Source organism: Mustela erminea, chromosome 6 (genome assembly GCF_009829155.1).
Source record: "Mustela erminea isolate mMusErm1 chromosome 6, mMusErm1.Pri, whole genome shotgun sequence".
Classification (NCBI taxonomy): Eukaryota; Metazoa; Chordata; class Mammalia; order Carnivora; family Mustelidae; genus Mustela; species Mustela erminea.
The window spans coordinates 45,623,416-45,650,087 of record NC_045619.1 but is presented as its reverse complement, the minus strand read 5'-3'; the positions used below and the strand labels follow the sequence as shown (position 1 = coordinate 45,650,087).

Here is a 26,672-nt window from a genome sequence, read left to right as displayed (position 1 = left end):
AAAGCTATAGCTACAAAGCCAGGACCATGTTTACTGGCTCCCAATATATGTTCTTCCCATCGTACCAAACAGAAACGGCCCGTGAGCGGCTCAAAATTTCGTCCCCAGGAAAACACAACGCAAAAACACTTTAATTCAGCTTGCCTCCACGGAAAAATTTGGCGCATGCGCGGTATGCACCAGAGCCTCCCTGGCGCCCTGAGTTCCATTCCACTACGCATGCGTTAGGCTACTCCTGTCACCCGCCCCTTCGCTCTGCGCAGTTCCCGCCGCTCACCGCCCCTTTTCCGCCCGGATATCAGCCTAGTTTTGGCGGATGTTGTTGTGAATCCGAGAGACACGTGAGGCGCTGCTACGTCATCACAGGCACGCGAAGGAAACATGGCGGCGGCGGGTGTTGTGAGCGGGAAGGTAAGTAACGGCCCCGGCGAACGTACCTGCTTTTCTCTGGGATGGGGTACTTCTGTTGCTTGGAGGCCGGTCGGGGAGGGACGTGAAGGCCATTCGCGATCACGAACAGCTTGTGGCGGATGTAAGACACGAAGACTTGGTCGTGTCACCTGTTCTCTGGAGATTGTCGGCTCAGTCTGGGAATTAAAGACCGGCTCCTTCTCCAAGACCAGCTAGGCCTCGGCGCTGTTCTGCTCTGCACTGCCCCGCAGTAGGGGGTCTTTATTTTTTATTGCTTTTTCTAAGAGACAGGTTGCCTAATTCCTTTCCTTTTGTGGTTCACTTTTTCCTGAATTTGGTTCTTTAGATCTACTCTGACTCCAGCGTCTTTTTTTTCTTTCCCCTTGGGGCGTTAATCTAACTTGGGTGTCTTTCTCTGCATCACTCTGGTGAAGGTATCTTTGCCCTCTTTGGAAGGAGCTGAAACAGGTGCTGTGCAGCTGAGCACTTAGAAGAAAAGAGTGTTTTGGATTCATTTTACCAGTCTGCCGAGTTGGCTGGTGCTTGTGAGCAGCAGGGCATGTTTCCACTCAGGGAGCAGGAGATTTACACCATCCCACGTTTGTCTAAGAAGGCGTTAGTTAAGGTATTTATTTCTTAGAGGTTTTTATGATGTTTTCTTGGGGAGTATCTGTGATGCTGTCATAACTTGCTCGTAGTTCGTTAGGAACTAGGATTACGTGCGGGGGAGATTTCGTTGTACATTGCCTGTATACGTGCCGAGGGCACATCTTAATGCGTGTTACTTAGGACTATCATGACATGCCACAGGCAGCATTTCCTAGTGCGGGAGTGTTTCGTAAACAGTTGGGTCTGGTGATGACTCATGGAAAACTAATGACTGCTTATTTACTTGTCACTGATAGCTTGCTCTGTGCCCCGAATTTTGGTCATTTTCTCTATGCTGCCCTCCTTAATGCACTTTGAATTATTTGACGATTGTGGTTTGGTGTATGGACCACTAGACTTGGCGGCAGAATAACACATATGGTCTTGGTTTTGCTGTTACTTTGAAGGGTGACCTTGGGAAACTGAGCAAGTATGACTTCCTTGTCCTTCATAAAATTTTTTCTCCAGAATAGTGGTGGTGCCAGTTATTATTTTTTTATTGGGGTTGTTAGGATTACATGAAATAATTAAAACATTAAGAAAGTTTTCATACTTCTACATATTGGCTGTCTTAAATGATAGATTGGTCATAGTTTTTTGGATTATTCATGCTCTTTGATTGTCTTAGTTTTTAAGTCTTCATAATGGATGCTGATTTTCTGTTTGAGTCATTACATATTTGAAAGTTACCCTGCTTGATTTTCTGCCTGGACCCATCCAATTTAGGTCTCTCTAAGGAGGGATCCTTTCCATTTGAGCTACGCTTCCCTCTTTCAGGTGTGGGCTGTTTTTGAGAGAATCCTTAAGATGATGAAGCTCAGTTGTGAAATGTAAGACTTTTTTCACTCTTTCCTTCCAGTCACTCTCTTTCATAATCTGACATTAAAAAAAAATATATATATTTATTTATTTATTTTAGAGAAAGGTAGCATGCACAGGGGGAGGGGGAGGACGAGAGGGAGAGAGAGAATCTCAAGCAGGATCCCGGCTGTGCATAGAGCCCCACACAGGGCTTGATGCCATGACTCAGAGATCAGGACCCAAGTCAGTATCAAGAGTTACACATTTAGCTGAGTGAACCACCCAGGAGCCCCCATAATCTGACTTCTTAAAATTAGTCTTTTGTTAGATAACTGTGCTTCATCATCTCATTTCTTCCCACTCATTGTAAATTGACACACGTTACCATCATACCACCTAAACTATTTTCCTATGCCAAAAGCTGCCCCTTTCCCAAATAATATTATCATGACCTGCAAAACTCATTTATTCTTCCCTCAGTAAGTTCACATCTAGTTTAATGGTATCATCATTCAGTGGTTGCGTGTAAAATAAACTTGGAGACATCCATTTCAATAAAAATTTATGAACAACCAAGTCCTACCAGTTTACCTCAAAGAACTTTCTTAAATTTCTTCATACTTTTCATTCTCTGTGTTTAGTACATTTAGGCTGTCATTAGTCTTGCGTTCTTAGCTGCTTTTTCTGATTTGTTGCAGTTTCTTTGCCCACAGTCCCCTCTTTCACTGCCACTGGAGGATTTTTGTTTTTTTTTGGTGATGAACATATCTGATTGTCTCTTCTTTTAAAAAATAACAAAATCTGGGGTGCCTGGGTAGCTTGGTCGATTAAGTATCAGATTCTTAATTTTGGCTCTGGTGGTGATCTCAGGATCATGTTGTAGAGCCCTGCATTGGCTCTGCACTCAGCATGGAGTCTGCTTCCGATTTTTTCTTCCCCCCTGCCCTTTCTCCACTTGTGCATGCTCGCTCCCTTCTCAAAATAAATAAAATTAAAGAAAAAAATCTTTATTTTGTTACTGTCACCATTAGAATAATATTACAGAAAAAAAAACTTAAATAAAAAAAAAAGAAAAAAAAGAATAATATTACAGGCTGCTTAACATGGCATTAAAGTCCATGTTTCCTTTCTGGCTTTATCTTACTCTTCCCTCCTTTCCATTTTTGTTTTTTTGGGAAAGGGGAATAAGGAAAAATATAGATGTGAGAGAGTGAGTGTGTGTGTATATGCATGTGTATTTCTTTGTCTCCACACCCTTCCCACCCAAAGGTTCAGCTAAGACCTATCTAGCTTAGAAATCTAGAGCAGTGGATGTTAACCAAGGCTCACAAGAACCACATGTGGTTCTTTTAAAAAAAAATGCAGATGATGGTGTATAGAATCAGTGTTGAGATCTAGGATGTAGAGTAATTTTTCTAACAATTGTGTTTTGCTTGCTTTGAACTTTGAGTGTAGGAAGTAATTGAGGAGTTAATCTCTGTCATATGGAGAAGCAGTGTAAGGTAACAGTTAAAAGAGTTTGGATTTTGGATCCAAACCAGTTTCAAAATTAACTTCTCACTTACTGGTGACTTCAAATTACTTAGTATTTCTGTGCTTCAGTCTCCTCATTTGTGATATGGGGATGATATAGTACCTACTTTATGAGATTGTGAAGAGAATAAATAAATAGAACAAAGCCTGGCATGTGGTAGATGCTGTGTAGGTGTTACTCATAATCTCAGTTTCTCTGCAAGTCACTATTATATGGTTTTGGTATGGGTATAAACTTCATTTGAAGTCAGTTCTAGCTCTAATTCTCATTGTTACTTTAGGAATTAAAAAATACCTTGTTTTAGAAATCACATAGTTTTGATGAATGAAAAATCATCACAGCTGGGCAGTGGTTAAGGAGATGGAACTTGATGGGTTCAAATTCTGACTCCTCTGCTTTATGGCTGTATACTTCGGGCACATTTCTTTCTTTCTTTTTTAAATTTTTTTAAATAAACATATAATGTATTTTTATCCCCAGGGGTACAGGTCTGTGAATTGCCAGGTTTACACACTTCACAGCATTCACCATAGCACATACCCTCCCCAATGTCCATAACCCCACCCCCCTCTCCCTCCCCGCCCCCGCCGCAGAAACCCTCAGTTTGTTTTGTGAGATTAAGAGTCACTTATAGTTTGTCTCCCTCCCGATCCCATCTTGTTTCGTTTATTCTTTTCCTACCCCCCTAACCCCCCATGTTGCATCTTTACTTCCTCATATCAGGGAGATCATATGATAGTTGTCTTTCTCCGATTGACTCATTTCACTAAGCATGATACCCTCTAGTTCCATCCACGTCATTGCAAATGGCAAGATTTCATTTCTTTTGATGGCTACATAGTATTCCTTGTGTATATATACCACATCTTTATCCATTCATCTGTTGTTGGACATCTAGGTTCTTTCCATAGCTTGGCTATTGTAAATATTGCTGCTATAAACATTTGGGTGCATGTGCCCCTTTGGATCACTACATTCCTATCTTTAGGGTAAATACCCAGTAGTGCAATTGCTGGGTCATAGGGTAGTTCTATTTTCAACTTTTTGAGGAACCTCCATGCTGTTTTCCAGAGTGGTTGCACCAGCTTGCATTCCCACCAACAGTGTAGGAGGGTTCCCCTTTCTCCACATCCTCGCCAGCATCTGTCATTTCCTGACTTGTTAATTTTAGCCATTTTGACTGGTGTGAGGTGATATCTCATTGTGGTTTTGATTTGTATTTCCCTGATGCCAAGTGATGTGGAGCAGTTTTTCATGTGTCTGTTGGCCATCTGGATGTCTTCTTTGCAGAAATGTCTGTTTATGTCTTCTGCCCATTTCTTGATTGGATTATTTGTTCTTTGGGTGTTGAGTTTGCTAAGTTCTTTATAGATTTTGGACACTAGCCCTTTATCTGATATGTCGTTTGCAAATATCTTCTCCCATTCTGTCAGTTGTCTTTTGGTTTTGTTAACTGTTTTGGGGCACATTTCTTAACTTCCTTGTGCCCAGTTTTCTCATTTGTAAATGAGGAATAATTATATTTCCATCATGGAATTGTAAAGAGGATTTATAAGTGAGTTAAATGTAAATGTAAGTTGTAAATGTAAAGTTGTAAATGAGTTAATATTTGCATAGCATTCAAAACAGTGCCTGGTGTCAACTAAGTGCCCAGTAAATGTTAGCTGCTGCTATAACTAAGGAAAATCTTTCAGACTTCCTAAACATTATAAGGTTATTATTGGTTAGGAAGTAGTTGAATGTTTATTTTTGCTGCCATTTTCCACAGATTTAAGCTGCTCACCTATATAAAAGTAGTATAGTTATGTAAAATATATTAGAAAAAAGGTAAAAGGAAAGTAGGGATAAAAAAGGTAAATGGTACTGGAAGTACGTTTATTAAATAAACTGTATGCTTTAAGGGGCCACAGTTCAGCTCTAAGTTTTTTACCAGCCTAAGAGGGTAACCTGATCCATTATAAGGATTATAGGACCCACTCTCAAATAAAACCCAAAAGCAAAACTCCAGAAAACTAGTTTCTTTTTTTTTTTTTTTTAAAGATTTTATTTATTTATTTGACAGAGAGACATCACAAGTAGGCAGAGAGGCAGGCAGAGAGAGAGAGAGAGAGGAGGAAGCAGGCTCCCTGCTGAGCAGAGAGCCCTATGTGGGACTCGATCCCAGGACCCTGAGATCATGACCTGAGCTGAAGGCAGCGGCTTAACCCACTGAGCCACCCAGGCGCCCCAGAAAACTAGTTTCTTTAGGGTAGACCAGAGAATAAAGTCTTGTCTAGGTTCTTTGTACTATATAATACAATGTACTTATGTGGCATAGTGCATCTTTTTTTTTTTTTTTTTTAAGAGATTTATTTATTTGAGGAAGAGGGGAAAGTGTGTGAGTGTTTTAGGGAGGGGCAGACGGAGAGAGAATCTCAAGCAGATGCCATGATGAATGCATAGCCTGATGTGGGACTCCATTCCATGGCCCCTGAGATGATGACCTGAGCAGAAACCAGAAGTTGGATGCTCAACCGACTGCACCACTAGGTGCCCCTGTATCCTTTTGGTAAGAAAAAGGACCCTCTAATACCTCTAGTATGCTGTTCGTTTTATGCCAGCAGGTAGTTAGTAAATACAGGATACCAATTTGATGCCCTCAGTTCTCTGATGATTTGACTTAATGAAGAGTAGGTTTTTGTTAGCATGAGTGGGTGAATTCAGTTTTGCATAAATACTGTTCTTAGCAGAGCTTTTGAAAGTAGATTTGAATTTGATTATAAACCCTGATTAGTTCTTAAGTTCAGCATTTTTTTTTCTTTAACTGTCTGTAGAACAATATTTTAACAGTCAACCAAACAGAAAGTGACATTCTATTGTGAATATTGTGGGGAGTTATAGGGACACTGCCTGTATGGACGATCTTTTGTTTTCTATAACTGGTGGACAGATTTGAGTCGAATTACATTAATAATTTAACAGAATGAGTTGAATTTACCTATCACAGAAAAGGCAGGAAAAAGGAGATAGCCTGAAGTAGGTTTTGGCCTTAGACACACTGCCCTGATTGTTTGTTTACTTTCATTCACTTATTCAGCAGATACTTACTAATCATCTGATTTGTTTCAGGCACCATAGTAGGCTTTGGGTGTATATTAGATAACCCTTACCTTCTATCTTAAAGACTTAAGTTCTTTAGGGGAAAAATACTCAGTAGCATCCACTTCTTTGCCTTGTCTAAATAAGAAATGCAAAATGAATTTCAAGTCCTTGAAGTAAGTGCTATTTTTCCTGACTGTATTCTGAAGACCAGTAAACTGACTCATCATGAGGGCAGGGCCTGACATGTTTCACCTGCATCTAGCCAAAATTCTGGCACATAGTATGTATTCAGTGAGTACGAATGATCAAGAAGGTTGAGAAAATGAGTGGGGATTGGAGTGGGAGAGATGGAGTCACTAAGAGTGCTCTTGTTTTGGAGTTAAAAAGTCCTATTTTAGTACACTTGGGTTTCACTCTGTTTTTACAGTGATTGTTTTAGAATTTAGTTCTGTTGGAAAAAAAACCATGAAACAATTAGGAAATCAGCTGTTACTTTTTAAGAGTTTGTTGTGATGACATTCTTAGTAGGAATTCATTTTGTAACTTAGATTTAGTCCCTTCTGATTCCCTTTAGATATGCTTATAATGCTGTGAAACCCTTCTGCTTAAGAAATGGAAAGGATATTCTAGTATCTAGATTTTCCTGGAGAACTTTTCTTTTCCTAGACTAGATTTTATAACATGGTAGTGTATTCCTGGTGTAAAATACAAAATGAGTGTGTCTTTTTTTTTTTTTTTTTTTTTTTAAAGATTTTGTTTATCAGAGAGAGAGAGAGAGGACATGCACAAATAGGGGCAGCTGCAGGCAGAGGACCAAGCAGGCTTCCTGCTGAGCAAGAAGAAGCCTGACGCAGGAGTCTCTCGCAGGACCCTGGAATCATGACCTGAGCCAAAGGCAGACATTTAACCCACTGAGCCACCCAGATGTCCCTTTTCTGGCATTCTTTAGCAGACATTTAAGTACCTGTTGTTTGTTCTTTGGATACTGAGTGGATAAGCATAGACTTTATTTTTGACACAGTACAGTAGTTTGCAAATTTAACAAGTTTATGAATTAATAAAAACATGGCTTTTATTGGGGAAAGAATTAAAATGTTAGGTCTTTGGTGGGACATAGCTGCTGGAATTAAATGAAAAATTATGACCCAGCTTTTTTATTTTTACTTTTTGGTGGAGGGTAATCCTTATGAGATCTATTTACTGTCTCAGTGTAGAATACTAAAATGTATATGTAGTCCTTACTATAAGAGAAGTAATTCATTTATTCCTCCTTGTACCTCCCCAGGCAGCTAAATTATTCCTGTTCTCTCGTCTGAGATTGTTTGGCATACTGTTGCCCTTAAGAAGCAATAATACGGGGTGCCTGGGTGGCTCAGTGGGTTAAGCCGCTGCCTTCGGCTCAGGTCATGATCTCAGGGTCCTGGGATCGAGTCCCGCATCGGGCTCTCTGCTCAGAGGGAGCCTGCTTCCCTCTCTCTCTCTCTGCCTGCCTCTCTGTCTACTTGTGATTTCTCTCTGTCAAATGGATAAATAAAATCTTTAAAAAAAAAAAGAAGCAATAATAGTTCTGCTGCCTGCCCTTTGAGACTTGTAACATCCTTAATATTTCAACATCTCTGTATCTTCGCTCTCAGAATTTCTGTGACTTGTTACTCTTAAAACCATTTATGTTCTACATTTCTTTAGTTCCGCAGTCATTACTGATTGACTTGTCCAAATAAAACTCACTGTTTACTTTTTTCCTTCTGTATTCCCTCTCTCAGTGAATAACCTCATCCACTCAGTTTGTCCCTGATTTCTCTTCCTCTCCCACGTCTTAGTCAGTCCTGAAGTCTTATCATTTTGACCTTCTAAATATTTTTCTGAGCCTCTGCCTTTCTTCATCCCCACTGCCACTGCTGTTCTTGCTACTGTGAATCTCTTCCTCCCTGGATTACTGCAGCTCTTCATTCTTGGCTCTGCAGCCAGTGTGTGTGCTTAGAAAAGGCAAGTCTGACCATGGCATCCCCCTGCTAGAACTTTTTAATGGCTTTCTAGTGGCAAATTCCAAACTTAAGGACAAATTCCAGACTCCCAGATTTTTGAGCATGGTTTATAAAACTCTTTGTGATCTCATATGGTCTCTACTCTTGTCTCTAAGCTCTTTTAAAAAAAAAAAAAAGATTTATTTATTTATTTATTTATTTATTTGACAGAGATCACAAGTAGGCAGAGAGACAGGCAGAGAGAAAGGAGGAAGCAGGCTCCCCGCTGAGCAGAAAGCCCGACTCGGGGTTCGATCCCAGGACCCCGGGATCATGACCTGATCCGAAGGCAGAGGCTTCACCCACTGAGCCACCCAGGTGCCCCTCTAAGGTCTTTAACCTCTACTCTCTGGTCTGCATGCTAGCCCTGCACTAAACTACTGTTGTCTGTATAGAATATACACTCTTTGCAAAGAGCATCAACCCCCTTCTAGTTAATATTGTCACTCTTCAGGTCTCAGCTTATATGTCCCTCTAGTTAAGTCTTTCTGATTTCTCATCTTGCTGAGTCCTTAGGTCTAGATTAGATATCATTTATTAGGTCCTACTGTGGTAGCCTATTCATGTTTGTATCATATATTGTAATTATTTGTTTTCTTATTCTAATCCCTTCTTAGATTGTAAGTGCTATGAAGTCAGTGACTGAATCTTACATATTTATACTAGAAACATGCGCTGTGCCTGGCACATTGTATGCATTCATTATATATTTTTTTGGAGAAGTAACTGAAAATGATCTCTCATTCAGGAGCCTGTGCATAGTTCCCTCACACTCTGCTGTGACCATTTATTTGCTGGTTTACATGACATGAGTAGTTTAGGCAGATCCTTCTTTTTTTTTGGTGTTTGGTTTTCCACCAAAATCTCTTTATTCCCAACATTTAGTTGAAGCTCAATAAATGTGTTGAGTGTATATGAGTAAAGAACTTTTAAATCAGATTAGGTGGAGTGGAGGTGGTGGGAATAGTTCATACGGGCTGTTGCTCTTTTGAAGGATTTAAGAAGTTATTTGCAGAGAGACTGTGTAATGAAGAGAACAGAGAGCACACATAAAAAGGCACAGGCTTTGAGGGAACAGGTGACTTAAGAGTGGCCCTAGGCAGGAAGTTTGTATGTATTGGGGAGTGTCAGGTGTTGATTAGCTGCAGAAAAATATAGTCAGAAGGATTTTTAAGCTCAGGCATGACATGGTCAGATGTATATTTTATAAAGACTAATTTTTGCAGTGTTTACAACATTATACACTTTACCAAATTATTGGAAGGTGACTTGATTGGGAGAAGAGAGACTAAAATGTTATTTTAGCAACTCATGATAGAAATGATGAGGGGTCAAGATCAGAGATGAAGGTTTGAGGAATTTAGGAGACAGGGTGGGGATGATGAAGAAAAAGTTAGGACAACTCAGTGGAGGGGATGTCTTTGATAGAGCTGGGAATATCAGAAGAGCAGATTTAGGGTAAAACATACTGAGTTTAAGAGGACTGGGTAATTCAGATGAAAATATCAAGGAGATGCTTAGATATTTGGGTGTGGAATTCATTAGAATTTCTGGGTTCAGGGGCACCTGGGTGGCTCAGTGGGTTAAAGCCTCTGCCTTTGGCTCAGGTCATGTTCCCAGGGTCCTGGGATTGAGCCGTACATTGGGTTCTCTGCTCAGCCGGGAGCCTGCATCCCCCCTCTCTGTCTGCCTGCTCTCTGCCTACTTGTGATCTCTGTCAAGTAAATAAATAAAATCTTAAAAAAAAACCTGTTTTAAAAAAAAAATTTCTGGGTTCACTCTGGTATTTTGTGGAGATACCTTCATTAACCAATGTTTAAAATTTCAATATGCTTAATGGTTTTAAAGAAACTGAATTTTTATAACTTTTCTTGTTAAATTTAAGTTGTAAAATTCACGTAGCTACTGCAGTTCAAGAATGTATATTAGGCATAGTAGGAGTTAGATTTACATATTCGAACAGATATTTAGGGCAAGAATTTTATCCGTAAGCTTAAAGTAAATTTAAAATATCTGGGTTGGGCGCCTGGGTGGCTCAGTGGGTTAAGCCGCTGCCTTCAGCTCAGGTCATGATCTCAGGGTCCTGGGATCGAGTCCCGCATCGGGCTCTCTGCTCAGCAGAGAGCCTGCTTCCTCCTCTCTCTCTCTCTGCCTGCCTCTCTGCCTACTTGTGATCTCTCTCTGTCAAATAAATAAATAAAATCTTTTGAAAAAAAAAAATCTGGGTTGAATTGTAAAATTTTGAAAATAAAGATTATGATAATCAAAATACAAATAAAAATCTAATCTCATGCAAGTGTAGGTACACTATAAACAATTACTTGCTGCTATATTGTGCAGCTTGCCTTTTCAGCTTTTTTTTTGGTCAGAAAGTAGCATGATCTTGAGTTGGATTGTCCCAAGTACATTTCTCTTTATCTAGAAAATTGAGTTTATTTGTTTGCTTGCCCCATTTTTGCCTTTTATTTTTTAACTTTTGCTAAATTAGAGGTTAGCAAGTTTATTCTAAAACATTTGCTGGGTGTAGAGTTCTTTTATTTATTTATTATTATTATTTTTTAAAGATTTTATTTATTTACTTGAGAGAGAGACAGTGAGAGAGAGCATGAACGAGGAGAAGGTCAGAGAGAGAAGCAGACTCTCCATGGAGCTGGGAACCCGATGCGGGACTCGATCCTGGGACTCCAGGATCATGACCTGAGCCGAAGGCAGTCGTCCAACCAACTGAGCCACCCAGGCATCCCTAGAGTTCTTTTAATAAGTTATATCTGGAAGAGTTCCTTTACTAAAGGAAAAAATTTGCAGCTTATTTTGCCGTCAGCAGGCCATCATCACTGAGAGTTTAATAAATATAGTTACCTCCTTAGGCATCTTAGCAGATATTAAAGAATAGATAACAGCTGGAGGGTATGAGGCAGTTTTATTCCACGTGGACTCTCCTTTTTTTTAGTACTTTAATACATTGTTCTTTTTTTACCCTTCCCAAGAAGGTGGGTAGCACTTAGAATATTCTAACTCAAGATTTTACCTTTTTTATAACATTGCCAGGTACATGCAAGGAGCTTTATCTTGTTTATTTTTCTGTTCTTCATGTTGTCTGGCACATAATAAGTGCCTTAAAAAAGTATCAGTTTGAATCAGTTTTATATAATTAGCCTAATACCACTAAGTCTTAATACCACAAATTTTTGTTGATAGTATTTTGCTCCCTATGGACACCTAATCTGCAGTGAAAACAGGTGTAATCTAAAAAATTTTTTTGAGGCCAGGATCAACTTCCCTTTATTTTCTTTCTTTCTTTTTTAAGAGTACTATCTTGACTTACGTATTTACTTTTATATGGAGTTTTAGAGTTTAAAACAACAGACCTTTCATGTAACTCATTTTTCATGCAGTTTTGAGGTACAATTGACAATAAGCTGTACATATACATTGTGTAATTTGATAACTTATGAGGTATATATAGACTGTGAACCCATCAACACAATCAAAATGATGATATTTTTGCCAGAGTGTCCTCTTGACTGTCAGTAATCTGTCACTACCTTTACCCTGTCCATAGGCAACCACTGAGCTTCTTTTTGTTACTGTAGATTCGTTTACATTTTCTAGAATTTTATATAAATGGAATTACATAGTTTGTACTCTGTTTTTGATTTTCATTCAGCATAATTAGTTTAAGATTCATTAGTGTTGCATGTATCATTAGTTTATTCATTTTAATTGCCAAATAGTATCCCATTGTGGATATACCAAGATTTATTCATTCATTAACCTGTTCATAGAGATTTGGATTTTTTCTGGTTTTGGTTGTTATAAATAGAGCTTCTGTGAAAATTGGTATAGTCTTTGTATGAACAGATGCTTCCTCTTTTCTTGGGCAAATACCAAAGGGTAGAACGGCTGGTCATAATGTTAGTTGCACGCTTAGCATTTTAAGAAACTTCCAAGCTGTTTTCTCAAGTAGATGTACCATTTTACATTCTCACTGTGCTGTATGAAAGTTCCAACTGTTCCACATCTCTGTCAAAATTGGGCATGTTAGTCTTTTTATTTATAGCCATTGTAATAAATGTGTTGTATTTCATTATGGTCTCTGTTTGCATTTCCCTAATAATTAATGATGTTGAGCATCTTTTCCTGTGATTACATGCCGTCCTATATTTTTCTTGGTGAAGTGTCTGTCTGTTCAAACCTTTTGCTCATTTTATTTTAAACTGTTACTAGTTTTCTTGTTCCTGAATTTTTTGAGAGTTTTTAATGTTCTGGATATAAGTCCTTTATTAGATACGTGATGTGATTTGCAAATGTATTTTCCCTGCCTGAACCTTGGCTTTTCATTTTCTTGATAATGTCTTTTAAAGAGCAGAAATGTTCAGTTTTGTTGATGTGTCAGTGTTTTTCTTTTATGCTTTTGTTGTCATTTCTAAAACATTCTTGCTGAACCAAGGGCCATATCTTTTTCTTCCTCAATTTTGTAGTTTTCATGTTTTTTTTTTTTTTTTTTTTTTTTTAAGATTTATTTCTTTGAGGGCGCCTGGGTGGCTCAGTGGGTTAAGCCGCTGCCTTCAGCTCAGGTCATGACCTCAGGGTCCTGGGATCGAGGCCCGCATCGGGCTCTCTGCTCAGCAGGGAGCCTGCTTCCCTCTCTCTCTCTCTGCCTGCCTCTCCGTCTACTTGTGATTTCTGTCTGTCAAATAAATAAATAAAATCTAAAAAAAAAAAAAAAAGATTTATTTCTTTGAAAGAGAGAACACATGCATGTAAGCACAGGGGAAGGGGCAGAGGGAGAGAGAGAATCTCAAGCAGACTCCCTGCTGAGTGTGGTGCCCAACATAGGGTTTGATCTTGCCACCCAGAGATCACAACCTGAGCCTAAACCATAAGTCATATGCTTAACTGACTGCCACCCAAGTGCCCCTGTATATTTACTTTTACACTTAAATCTGTGATCCATTTCAATTTAATTTGTGTATATGGTACAGTGTATGAAATTTATATTTTGCACACTGGTATGCAGTTTTTCAAGTGCTGTTTGTTGAAAAGACTATTGCTGAATTGCTTTTATACTCCTTTTTTTTTTTTTAAAGATTTGATTTATTTGACAGAGGGAGAGAGATTACAAGTAGGCAGAGAGAAAGGAAGGGAAGCAGGCTCCCCGCTGAGCAGAGAGCCTGTTGTGGGGCTCTATCCCAGGACTCTGGGATTATGACCTGAGTCGAAGGCAGAGGCTTTAACCCACTGAGCCACCCAGGCGCCCCTGCTTTTGTACTTCCATCAAAAATAAATTTACCGTGTGTGTGTGTGTGTGTGTGCGCGCGCTTATGTTGATTTTGGAACTCTTTATTCTGTACTGTTGGTCTATTTATTTCTCTTTACATCAATATTACATTTTCTTGTTTACTGTGAATTTATATTGAGTCTTATAGTGAGATATGTCTGTGCTCCACCATTATTCTCTTTCAAGGCTGATTTGATTATTCTGGGATATTTGACTTTCCACCAAATTTAGAATCAGCTTGTTAATATCTCCAGAAGATCCTGTGGGGATTTTGATAGGCATTGCAATCCATATAGGGGTCATTTTCGGGAAGAATGGACATCTTAACAGTATTTTGTATTTAATTTAGGTCTTCTTTCATTTCTCTCAAATACTTTTATAATCTTTAGAGGTCTTGCACATTTTCTTTTAAATTTATACCTGAGCAGAGAAAGACAATTACATGGTCTCATTCATATGTGGAGTAGAAGAAACAGCATAGAGGATCATAGGAGAGGGGAGGGAAAATGGAAAGAAATCAGAGAGGAAGACAAACCCTGAGAGGCTCGTAACTGTAGGAAACAAACAAGGTTGCTGGAGGGGAGATTGGTGGGGGATGGGGTAATTGGGTGATGGGCATTAAGGAGGGCATGTGATTTGATGAGCACTGGGTGTTATATGAAACTGGTAAGTTATTGAATACTACACATCTGAAACTAATGTATTATCATCTGAAACTAATGTACTATATGTTGACTAATTGCATTTATTTTTTTTTTAATTTTATTTTTAAATTTTATTTATTTATTTGACAGAGATCACAAGTAGACAGAGAGGCAGGCAGAGAGAGAGAGGGAAGTAGGCTCCCTGCTGAGCAGAGAGCCTGATGCGGGACTCGATCCCAGGACCCTGAGATCATGACCTGAGCCGAAGGCAGCGGCTTAACCCACTGAGTCACCCAGGCGCCCGACTAATTGCATTTAAATCAAAAAGGATTTATACCTGAGTATTTGATATTTTTTGATGTTGTTGTAAATGCTGTATTTAATATCTATTTTTATATAAATAAAATATATAATTGATTTTTGTATATTGATCTTGAGTCCTGGGTCTTTGTAAATAAATTCGCTTAGTTTTAATAGCTTTTATGTAGTCTACTGGATTTTCTACAAGGACAATCATATCATTTACAAATAAGTTGTTTTACCTCTTCGTCCTAGTCTAGATGCCTTTAATTTATTTTTTCTTTATTGTGATATCTAAAACCTTAAGTACAATGTTGAATATAGTAGTAAGGTTGGACATCCTTACCTTGTTCTTGATCTTAGGAAAAAAGCATTTAGTCTTTATACAGTATTTAGTATCAGCTGTAGTGTTTTATAGATGCTCCTTATCGGACTGAGAAGGGTTCCTTCTGTTCTTTATTTGCTGAGAGTTTGTTAGAGATGGATGTTGGATTTTGTTGAATGCTTTTCCTGCACTTTTTGAGATGATTGTATGGTTTTTCTTTAAAATTTTTTTTCACTATGATGATTTTACAGGGATTGACTTTTGAATATAAAACCAACCTCAAGTAGGGTGTAAACCCCATTTGGTCATGAAGTATTTTCTTTTTTACATATTGTTGGATTCAGTTTGCTAAATTTTGTTTAGAATTTTTTGCATCTAAGTTCATGAGATACATTGGTCTATAGTCTATATGGTCTATAGTTTTATATTTTTGTGATGCTTTAGTGTAATTTTGGTGTCAGGGTAATGCTGGCCTCATAGAATGAGTTGACAAGTTACTCTTTGTTTTTCTGGAAGAGTTTGTGTAGGATTGGTATATACTTCTTAAATATTTGGCAAGACTCATCAGTAGAAGTATCTGGGCCTGGAATTTTCTTTGAAGGTTTTTAACTACAAATTCAATTTCTTTCATTGATACTGAGCTACTCAGGTTACCTATTTCATCTTTTTTTCTTTTTTTTAAAGATTTTATTTATTCACTCGACAGAGAGAAATCACAAGTAGTCGGAGAGGCAGGCAGAGAGAGAGAGAGGGAAGCAGGCTCCCTGCTGAGCAGAGAGCCCAATGCGGGACTCGATCCCAGGACCCCGAGATCATGACCTGAGCCGAAGGCAGCGGCTCAACCCACTGAGCCACCCAGGCGCCCCTACCTATTTCATCTTGAGTGAGCTTTGACAGCTATGTTTCTTAGAAATTTATCTGTTTTGTCTGAGTTGTCTAATGTATTAGTCTAAGTTGTTTAAGAAATTTCTTAGTATCTTTTCCTCCATTTTTCCCTTAGTGTCTTTTTTCTATGTGTAAATCTGTATTTATGTTAATGCTCTAATTCTTAATATTGGTTAATTTGTGTCTTTTTTTTTTTTTTTCCTTACCAGTCTGGCTAGAGTTTTACCAAATTTATTCTTTTTTTTTTTTAAGATTTTATTTATTTATTGGCAGAGATCACAAGTAGGCAGAGATGCAGGCAGAGAGAGAAAGAGGGAAGCAGACTCCCTGCTGAGCAGAGAGCCGGATGTGGGGCCCCTGAGATCATGACCTGAGCCGAAGGCAGCAGCCTAACCCACTGAGCCACCCAGGCAGCCCTACCAAATTTATTCTTAACTCGTTTTTGGTTTCATTGATTTTTCCCTCCCACCATTTTTCTTTTTTTCTATTTTTATTGATTTCTACTCTGATTATTATTTCTTTCTGCTTACTTTGGGTTTAATTTACAATTCTTTTTCTAGTGTCTTAAGGTAGAAGCTGAGGTTATTAATTTGAGGCCTTTTTTTCTTTTCTAATAATGGCATGTAGTGCTATATATTTCCCACTCACTAAGCACTGCTTAGTGACATTGCATAAATTTTGATATGTGTTTGCATTTTCTTTTTTTTTTTTAAGATTTTATTTATTTTTTTGAGATAGAGAGCCAGAGAGAGTACAAGGGGTGGGAGGCCCAGAAGGAGAGGGAGAAGCAGGCTCCCCACTGAGCAGGGGAGCCTGAGTTGGGGCTCCATCCCAGGAAACCAGCTGAGCCACCCATGTGCCCCTGTGTTTGCATTTTCATTCAGTTCAAGTATTTCCTAATTTTCCTTTTGAATTTTTCTTTGGTCCTTGGATTATTTAGAAGTAGGTTATTAATTTCTAGATATGAGGGAATGTTCTGAAGATATTTTAATCACTGATTTATAATTTAATTCTGTTATTGTCACATAACAGATGTGTTAAATTTACCAAGATGGCCCAAAGTATGATTTTTTGGGTAAGTGTTTTGTATACACTTGAAAAGAATGTGTATTCTGTTGTTGGGTAGAGTGTTTTGTAAGTGCCAGTCAGGTCAAGTTGTTTGATATTGTTATTCAAGTCTTGCATTGAGACTGGTTTCTTAACTATTTTAGGAGTTATTGAAAGAGGTGTGTTGAAATCTGACTCTAATTGTGGAATGTTTATTTGTGCAATTCTATCAGTTTATGTTTAAAATTTTTGAAATTCTGTTATTAGGTGCATAAACATTTAGGTTTGTTAGATTGTCTTGAGATCAAGCTAATCTAATCTAGATGTTATTGACTACTTTATCATTGTGAAATTATCTTTGTACCTGCTAGTATTTCTTTTGCTGTGAAATTTACTTTTGTCTGATATTAATAAAGCCATTCTAGCTTTCTTTTCATTGTGTTCATATGATATATCTTTCTACCTTTTTTAAAAGCCTGTTTGTCTCTATATTTAAAATACTTTTAGGTAGGATAGAGTTTGGGCTTATTTTCTGTCCAGTCTGGCAACCTCTTTTTGGTTGGAGTCTTTAGATGATTTACATTTAATGAAGTTACTGATGTGGTTAAGTTTAAATCTGTCATTTGCTATTTGTTTCTATTTGTCCCATATTTGTTTCATTTTCTATTTCTGCCTTCTTTGTGGTTAACAAAGTAGTTTTAATTGTGTTAAAAAGTAATTTTTGTTAACTTTGTTGACTTATTAGCTATATCTTAGTGATTGCTTTAGGGTTTATAGTATATATCTTTTACTTTAACTTACCTTAATTTTTACATCTTTAACATTTATCTTTAAGAGTTCTACTACTTGGTGTAAAGGATAAGAACTTAGAATAATATGCTTCCATATCTCTTCTCCTGAACTTCCCAGCTCTGTGTCCTCAGTTCCAGGAGACTGCTAGGTATCTGTTGGGTTTTCTCTGTCTTTGCCAGCTAGAAACTCTCAAGATAGTAAGCTCTGACAGTGGCATGGCTCACCTCATTTGTTTCTTTGAGCAGTCATTGTCTTTTATTACCTGATTAAAAAAACATTGTTTCATAGGTTTGGCTGGTTTGCTTCCTTTTTTGTTTTTGTTTTTGTTTTCTGGTGAGAGGGTAAATCCAGTCTCTTTTACTCTATCTTGGCGGCATGTATATTATAGGGTTTTTTTTCCCCCTCTTTTTTTGGTGGGATTAATTCCTACTTCTGCTATCCATGTTTTTTTTTTTTCTCAATCTCAGGGTGAGTATTTGACTGTGTTCCAAATTTGTTTCATTGATTGTTAGGAACTCTGAGATGATCTTTTTCTTCCAGAGGTTTTTTTGTTTGTTTGTTTGTTTGTTTTTAGAGATTTATTTATTTGAGAGAGAGAGCTCGGGAGGGCACACACATGACCTGCGGGGAGGGGCAGAGGAAGAGGGAGAAGCAGACTCCTTTCTGAGCAGGGAGCCAGTCATTGGGCTCTATTCCAGGACCCTGAGATCATGACCCGGATGAAGGCAGACTCTTAACTGACTGCTACCCAGGCACCCCTCTTCCAGAGTTTTTATAATAGCCATTTCATTCTTGTTATTCTGTACTGGTTTTCTTCTGCTCTGTGTTTTCTGAGAGGTGATGTTGTCAATAATACATTTAAGAATTTTATCAGGTGCTAAGTATTTAGAGAATGTCAGTAGATATTTGGGTGGTTGAAGGTCATCATCACCTCTATAGAGTGGGTTATGCCAGTTTGTGATTTATATTAAAGTATGTTTTTTCCCCATTTCATTGGTAGTTTGTGTATCATCTCTGTAATGATAACATTCTTTCCCCTCCTCTGCTTCCTTTTATTTTGCTGGTATGCTTAGTGATAGGTGGTGCCGTTCCCTCAAATCTGCTAGATGTATCCTTTGGTTTAGTTTCTCAGTGTATGTCCTTTCATTGTTGAATTCATGTCATGATTTCCATCTGACAGTATTCCTTCACTGCCTGTGAGATTTGGCTTAAATTGTTTTTAAAACTACACATTTTGCTTTTATTGCCAATGATTTTTAGCATTTTGGTTGTAAAACAAAATGTACGTACAGAAAAATGGCACGTCTATAACTTCATACAGCAAATTTCTTTGTAACCACTGCTTCAGTCAAGAAATAGACCTTAACAGCCCCTCCAGGAGACCTTCCATGTACCATTTTCCCCCAGGTTAACCACTGTCGTAACTTTTATAGTACTTATTTTCTTGCATTTTGTAATTGGTACTAGTATTTTTAAAACACTTCTGTCTTGTCTTTTTTTGCTTGTATTTAAATTCTTCTTTTCTGTCCCCTACTTAGTATTACTGGATACTTCTTTCAGTTTTTTTTGTCTTAGTCTTGCACTTTTTATCTTTTATGGTATTTGATACTTATTTTCTTTAGGTAGTTTGTTTATTCTCCTGTTTCATTTTAAATTCCTCAGCAAACACAGTATTTGATTTCGAGAAATTGATCCACACAGGAATCATGGTCCTAAAACCAAAACCTCAAACCACCCAAATCCTGATTTTGACAACTATATATCCTGTTGCATACAGTTTTCATACTTCATTTTCCCTGCCAAATAAATTGGAAGATGAAGTGAAAACACCCTTTATATCTTCACTAGAGATGTATTGCAGATATGTTTTTGCCATATAATATGTTCTATTGTAGAATATCATAAATTAGTAAGTTATTAGGCTTGGAGACTCTGATACAGACTTTTTATAGTATCTCAGATATGTGTGCTAGAGAAATGATTAGGCTGTTATATTTTTACATTCAGTGCCTGTGTCCCTAGGGTAGCAATCATGGGATGTCTTTGTGCATTGTGTTCCTATTAGGGATGCTTGGTGCAGGTAACAGAGTTTCTCTTTGAAAGGAGTCTTAAACATGCTGTGCATGTCTAGTAGCACAGACTTTTGTCTCAGTCTTTTTCTTCTCCTGGCTTTCCATTTGCCAGCTTCCCATGCTTGCTTTGGCAGCACAAATACCATTTGCCAACTTCCTGATGTTAGTTTTCATTGCCTTTTACTTCATTGGAATATGATTTTTTTCTTGTTTTTCTTTCTGACTTGTTTGTTTTCCTATAAAGTGTAGAAATTCTTTCTCTTTCAAATTTAAGTAGTAGAAAGAGAGGCATTGCATTGCTGGTGTCCTTTCTTTACTTTCTGTAGCACAGAGGACCTACTAATGTTCACAGTATTGGAATTGCTGACTTCTTCAGATTGGAGTATGAGCATATAGTATACTAGAATAATTTTGTCGGTGTCTTTATATTATGCACCTTATGCTGATTGGCTTGTTATTGTATATCCTTTGATCAAATAAAACTTGTCAGAGCAGATCTTTGGATCTCAGCCCCAGACTAGTGTAAGAACCTTGATCAAATCACTTAACGTCCCTTGCATTTTTTTCTCAGTTACAAAGTGGGGATGGTAACACATATCTAATTGTGTTACAACATCAAATGTGATAATATACAAATGCTGTGTAAAGTAATGCTTAATGGAAACATTATGTGCTGATAATAGAATTTTAACTTTTCTTTTTATTTGGCACTAGAGATTATGAAGAAAACCCGAGGAAAGAAATTGGAAGCCTGTTTTACTAAATGTATTGCTTCAGATGAAATGCCTGATATCATAATTATCCCCTGTAACACAATAATTTTTCATATCAAACAAGCTTGGAGATAGCTTTTCAAATTCTAATTATTACTATTGATGGAGATAGGAAGCAGAATGTCCTATGGCAGAGATACTCCTCAGGAATCAATTCACTTACAGAGTCTAAGGAAGAAGAAATACTGTTTTTTATATTGTGTAAGATCAAAATTTTAGTTGGCCTTCTGTTTTTGTGTTTTGAGCTATTGAAGGTAGTTGATATCTGTAGAGTAGTGTTTTATTAGGCACATGTACCCGGAAGTTGGAGTGATGAGCAGGTATAGGCTGTAAAAAAAAAAAAAAAGTAAAATCACTCTCGCAAAAGTAGAGTGAAGTACTATATTAAAATCAGTGATTCAAATCAAGATGATATAAAGGGGAGTACTAAGCTTTTTATGTTTAATATTTAGAAGTACAGAAGGGAGAAAACCAAAGATTTTTGTTTGAAGATTATATTATTAAATAGTTAGCTGCTGCATTGGTTTATAAATTAAAGACATTTAAAAATTGTTTTTAGTCCTAAGCAGCATTATTTTCTACATCTGTGTCTATCAGAAACTGCTTTCCTCTAGGGAAGCCACATGGAATTTTTTTTAGTAGGTTCTTGAGGCAGTAACAGTTGAAATTTAATGGATAAAGGCATTGGGAAATCTCCACTCCTTCCTTTGGTATGCATATGGTCTTGAGTAAAGTCACTGAACAGCTTTGTGTCACAGTTTATTCTTCTGTAAGATAGAGATGGAAATAAGGTCTATTTCTGACACATTCAATTTTTTGAGGATTAAATCTTTGAGGATTAAATGAGATGAAAATGCTTTGAAAACAATAAATAGTTAAAACTGTTATTCAGTTGTTTCCTATTTGAAATAAATTTTGTACTGATGCAACTAGTTTGGTCCCTTTAAATCTCATAAGACTTCATAAGGTTTAGGAGCTCAGGAAGGTAAGTTTATTAATTTCATTCTATTTTTGTCAGAATTAGTAATTTGTATTGGTTAACATCACACCCTTCAAATGAGAAAGCTGAACATGACTGCTTTCTAAAGACAGTACCTAAGTCTGGGTTTGGAGTGGTGGATTTTTAGGCATGTAATTTGTGCTAAAGAGTTGAGGAACACAGAACCCAGAATGAGTGCAGCTTGGATTTTTTTTTTGAGATGCCTGGTACTTAAATGCTTTTAAATATTTTCTCAGCTGAATTACTTAGGAAACTCAACTTTTTCTTAAATGAAAAAGAGTAAGTAACACTTGACCAATATATGCATGGGAAAGAAAGTTCTTTAATGTGCTTCAGTTAGGTAAAGTGTTTTATTAATGGTCCTTTAGTATTCACTAACTGTATTAAAGTTCCAGAGTCTGTTAGTCTGTTTAGTGTTAATAGTAGCACAGAACCTTAGGTTGCATTGTTAATGATACCAAGCTTTTCTGGTCTAATGAGTCTCCCTCCTTCTGCTATGAGAACTTTGAAGCTCCTTTTTTTTTTTTTTTTTTTTTTAAAAACATTTATTTTTTTTATTTGAGAGAGAGTGTGTGTGTTGGGGGGAAGGAGTAGAGGGAAAGAATTTCAAGTAGACTCCCCACTGAGCGGGGAGCATGATGTGGGGCTTGATCCTATGACCCATAAGATCATGATCTCAGCTGAAACCAAGAATGGTGGCTTAACCAACTGAGCCACTCAGGAGACCTGAAAACTGTGAAGCTTTTAACTACTGTTTTAGCTGAGACTTAGGTGAAAGTATGCTAACCTGTGCTTTCCAGATATGTCTTTGATTTGTTTCTGTTTCAAGCTTGAAATTTTAATGGATTTCTTTCCCTTAACTATTCCATACTTCCATATTGTGGTCCCAGATATAATTATCTAGTTTAACCTCTTGTTTTAGAAATTGATAAAGTGAAGTCTGCAAAGGTTATAGTTTATACTGCTGCAATTTCCTTTTTTACTTATTAAAAATATTTTTTTTTCAAAAATTTTTAATGATTTTATTTATTTGAGAGAGAGAGAGAGAGCATGGGAGGAGTGAGGTCGGCGGGAGAAGCAGACTCCCAGCCAAGCAGGGAGCCCTATGTGGGACTCAATCCCAGGACTCCAGGATCATGACCTGAGCCGAAGGCAGTCGCTTAACCAACTGAGCCACCCAGGTGCCCCTAAAATTGTTTTTTATTACTAAGCAATGTGTAACTGTATTTTAACTTCGAAATAGTCAAGTAGGTTAGAGGCATTAACGTAGACAATTACAGTTTTTCTTTCAGTCTTTAAGTATCCCATTCTCTTTTACAAGTAATCTGTTAACATCTTAAAGTGTGTCCTTCCAGAACTTGTTCTGGGTATTTTACAGTGATTTAGAGAAGCTTTAAAAAAAAAATAAAAATGTCATCATACTATATATAACTGGCAGTTTTTTTCCATGTTTGATCATTTGATCTATCATTTCCTTTATTAATTTCCAAATAGTATTCCCCATAGAATGACTGTCCCAGGATATATTTCATCATTTCACTCTGTGTGGATTTTTAGATTCCTCACTTTCCTTTTTTCCTCCCTCCCTCACCCAACCTGATGCTATAAATAATAGTATTGTGAATAGTCTTAAGCATATCTTTATGCACATTTATGAGTAAATCTGTGTACTTTAAAGCTTTTTATTTTTATGCAAACAGTACAGAATTGTCTCTCACTGCTTCCCAACTCATACCATACCATCCCCAGTTTTTGCCTTCTGCTTAATGCTGGTCTGGTGCTTAACAACTATTTCATTGAAGGCTATCTTGGGTTTTTGAAATCAGAACTTCTCTGGTGAGCTTGTTTACTAGAAGGACTCTTTTCCTGACATATAACTTCATATCACAAGTGATAACATAACATGGGAATAACAGTAAAAGTAGTGTACTTTATAATGTAGTAGCAGAGTTCTCTGGTACGAGATTGCCTGGATTTTAACCTCCACTCATTAACAATCCCTTACTATTTGCATCAGTGATCTGAGGCATTTAACCTCTGTTTCAGTTTTCTCATTAACACAAATGGGCTTTCCATTCTAATGATAAAGTAGGATACAGTTATAGAGCCTGTGGTCTAGGGTTTTGGGAGTTAAACTATAACCTGTGGAGTTCCTGGTGCGTAAGTATTTCATAAATGTTAGTTAAAAACAGGAAGATGCATACCCATTTACATTGATAACTAGGGCATGATGGTGATGGGTTGTGATAGTGCTTGTCTTGCATGTCCATGGTATACTGAATAATGATGTGGTAAACATAAAATGTCCACACTACCCAAAGCAGTCTACAGATTTAATACAATCCCTGTCAAAATACCAACAGCATTTTTCATAGAACTAAAATAAATAATCCTAAAATTTGTATGGAATCACAAAAGACCCTGACTGGCCAAAGCAGTCTTGAAAAAGAACAGAATTGGAGATATCACTGTCCCAGGTTTCAAGATACACTGCAAAGCTGTTGTAATCAAAACAGTATGTTACTGGCACAAAAATAGACACACAGCTGGGTGGAACAGAACAGAAACCCTAGAAATAAACCCATGTCAATTAATCTTCAACAGAGGAGGCAAGAGTATGCATTGGGGGAAAGACAGTCTCTTCAGCAAGTAGTGTTGGGAAAATGGGCAGCTATATGTAGAAGAATGAAACTGGAGCATTTTCTTATACCATACACAAAAATAAGCCCCAAATGGATTAAAGACCTAAAGATGAGTCCTGAAACCATAGAAGTCCTAGAAGAAAGCATAGGTAATAATTTCTTTGACATCATTTATAACAACATTTTTCTAGACATGTCTCCTCAGGCAAGGAAAACAAAAGCAAAAATAAACTATTGGAACTGCATCAAGGTAAAAAGCTTCTGCACAGCAAAGGAAACAATCAATAACACTTAAAGGTAGCATATAGAATGGGAGAGGATTTTTGCAAATGAATATCTGATAAAGGGTTAGCACCCAAAATATATAAAGAACTTATGCAGCTCAATACCAAAGCAACCAAATAATCCAATTAAATGGGCAGAAGACAAGAACAGACATTTCTCCTAAGAAGATATACAGATGGCCAAAAGACACATGAAAAGATCTCATCATCACTTATCATCAGGGAAATGCAAATCAAAACCATGATGAGATACCATCTCATGCCTGTCAGAATGACTAATCAATACAAGAAACAACTGTTGGCAAGGATGTGGAGAAAAAGAACCTTTGTGCACTGTTGGTGGGAGTACAGACTGGTGCAGCCACCGTGGAAAACAGTATGGCGATTTCTCAAAACATTAATGGAATTACCATAAGCTCCAGTAATTCCACTACTGGGTATTTACCGAAAGAATACAGAAACACTAATTCAGAGAGATACATGCATCTCTATGTTTATAGCAGCATTATTTACAATAGCTAAAATATGGAAGCATCCCAAGTATCCATTCACAGATGAATGGATAAAGAAGATGTGATATACACCCCCCCATGCACAAATGCAAATATTACTCAGCTATAAAAAGATGAAGTTTTGCCATTTACAACAACATGCATGGATCTAGAGAGTGTAATGCTAAGTGAAATAAGTCATTCAGGGAAAGACACCATATGATTTCACTTATATGTGGTATTTGACAAACAAATGAACAAAGAAAAAGAGACAGACAAAAAAAGAAGGACCTTAAATATAGAGAACAAACTGGTGGCTACTAAAGAGCAGGTGCGTGGGGGATGGGTGAAATAGGTGAAGGGGATTAAGAGAGGGTATCTGTTGTAGTGGGCACTGGGTGTGATATAAGACTGATGAATCACAGACCTGTACCCCTGAAACAGATAAGATACTACATGTTAATTGAATTAATTAAAAAAAAATAAGAGTGCAGTTATCATGATGAGCACTGAGTTATGTATAGAATTGTTGAATCACTATGTTGTATACCTAAAACTAATATAATTGTATGTTAATTATACTAGAATTAAGAAAAAAAGAAAAAGGTTAACAGAAACAGAAATTTACACTCTATTCCAAACTTGTATATGTCAGAAGTACTTAGATCTCAAAGTGATGATTTTATTTCTCTTATTTCTGTCATAAAAAAAGTTCATTTTTGAAGTGGGTCCCAGAACTGGAATCTTAATTTATAATATTATGCTAATAGAAGATAAGTCTTAACTTGACATGGTTCAGTTTACTCAGGAGTTAAGTTCAGTCTCCCTTATATTTTTATAGAATATTATTGTTCAGGACCATGTTTTAATTATATCTAACTGTGGTCGCATGATTTTACATATATACGCACTCAGTAAATATTTGTGTGGATGAGCTACTTTAATCATTCCTAGAAATCCTCATCATTACTCTTTTTTTTTTAAATCTTTTTTTTTTTTAAAGATTTTATTTATTTATATGACAGAGATCACAGGTAGGCAGAGAGAGAGAGAGAGAGAGAGAGAGAGAGAGAGAGAGAAACAGGCTCCCTGCCGAGCAGAGAGCCTGATGTGGGACTCGATCCCAGGACCCTGAGATCATGACCTGAGCCGAAGGCAGAGGCTCAACCCACTGAGCCACCCAGGCGCCCCTCATCATTACTCTTGAAAACTCCCATATTATTCCCTGAGTTCTATGCTACTGTGCTACAAAACTCACTGAAATGATCTTAGTGTAAAACATGTGCTGTTCTAGGAATGGTTAGAAAGCATTGATTCCTTATTGTATTTCATCTGTTCTTATTTTTGAATATTTTCATGGCCTTTTTCAGTTTGAAACCAGTATCTTGCTTAACGTTAAGAATATATTTTAAGTGGAATTCACTTGAGACATGTATTAATTAATGTGACATCTTTGTTTATGGAGATGATCAAGATTGTGATTATCGCTAAACAAGCAAACTTCCGTACGGCAAACTTCCTTCCAATTTATCTTAGTTTGAAGTGCTCTTAAGCCTGAGTGGTATTTTTAAAATAATACGTTTGTATATGAAATAATCAGAATGTGGCTTTGTATGAAAACATCTAATTTTTTTTAA

General features: G+C 37.2%; 1 protein-coding gene across 2 annotated transcripts in view; it reads left to right on the top strand.

Moving 5' to 3' along the window:
• Positions 1-284: 284 nt before the first annotated feature.
• Positions 285-26,672, top strand: part of TBC1D15 (TBC1 domain family member 15) — a 73,567-nt gene continuing 47,179 nt past the window's right edge. For both annotated transcript variants that reach the window (XM_032347015.1, XM_032347014.1), the window contains exon 1: positions 285-411. In XM_032347015.1, the coding sequence (XP_032202906.1) occupies positions 382-411 (30 nt within the window). In that variant the 5' untranslated portion in view covers positions 285-381. The remainder of the gene's footprint in view (positions 412-26,672) is intronic.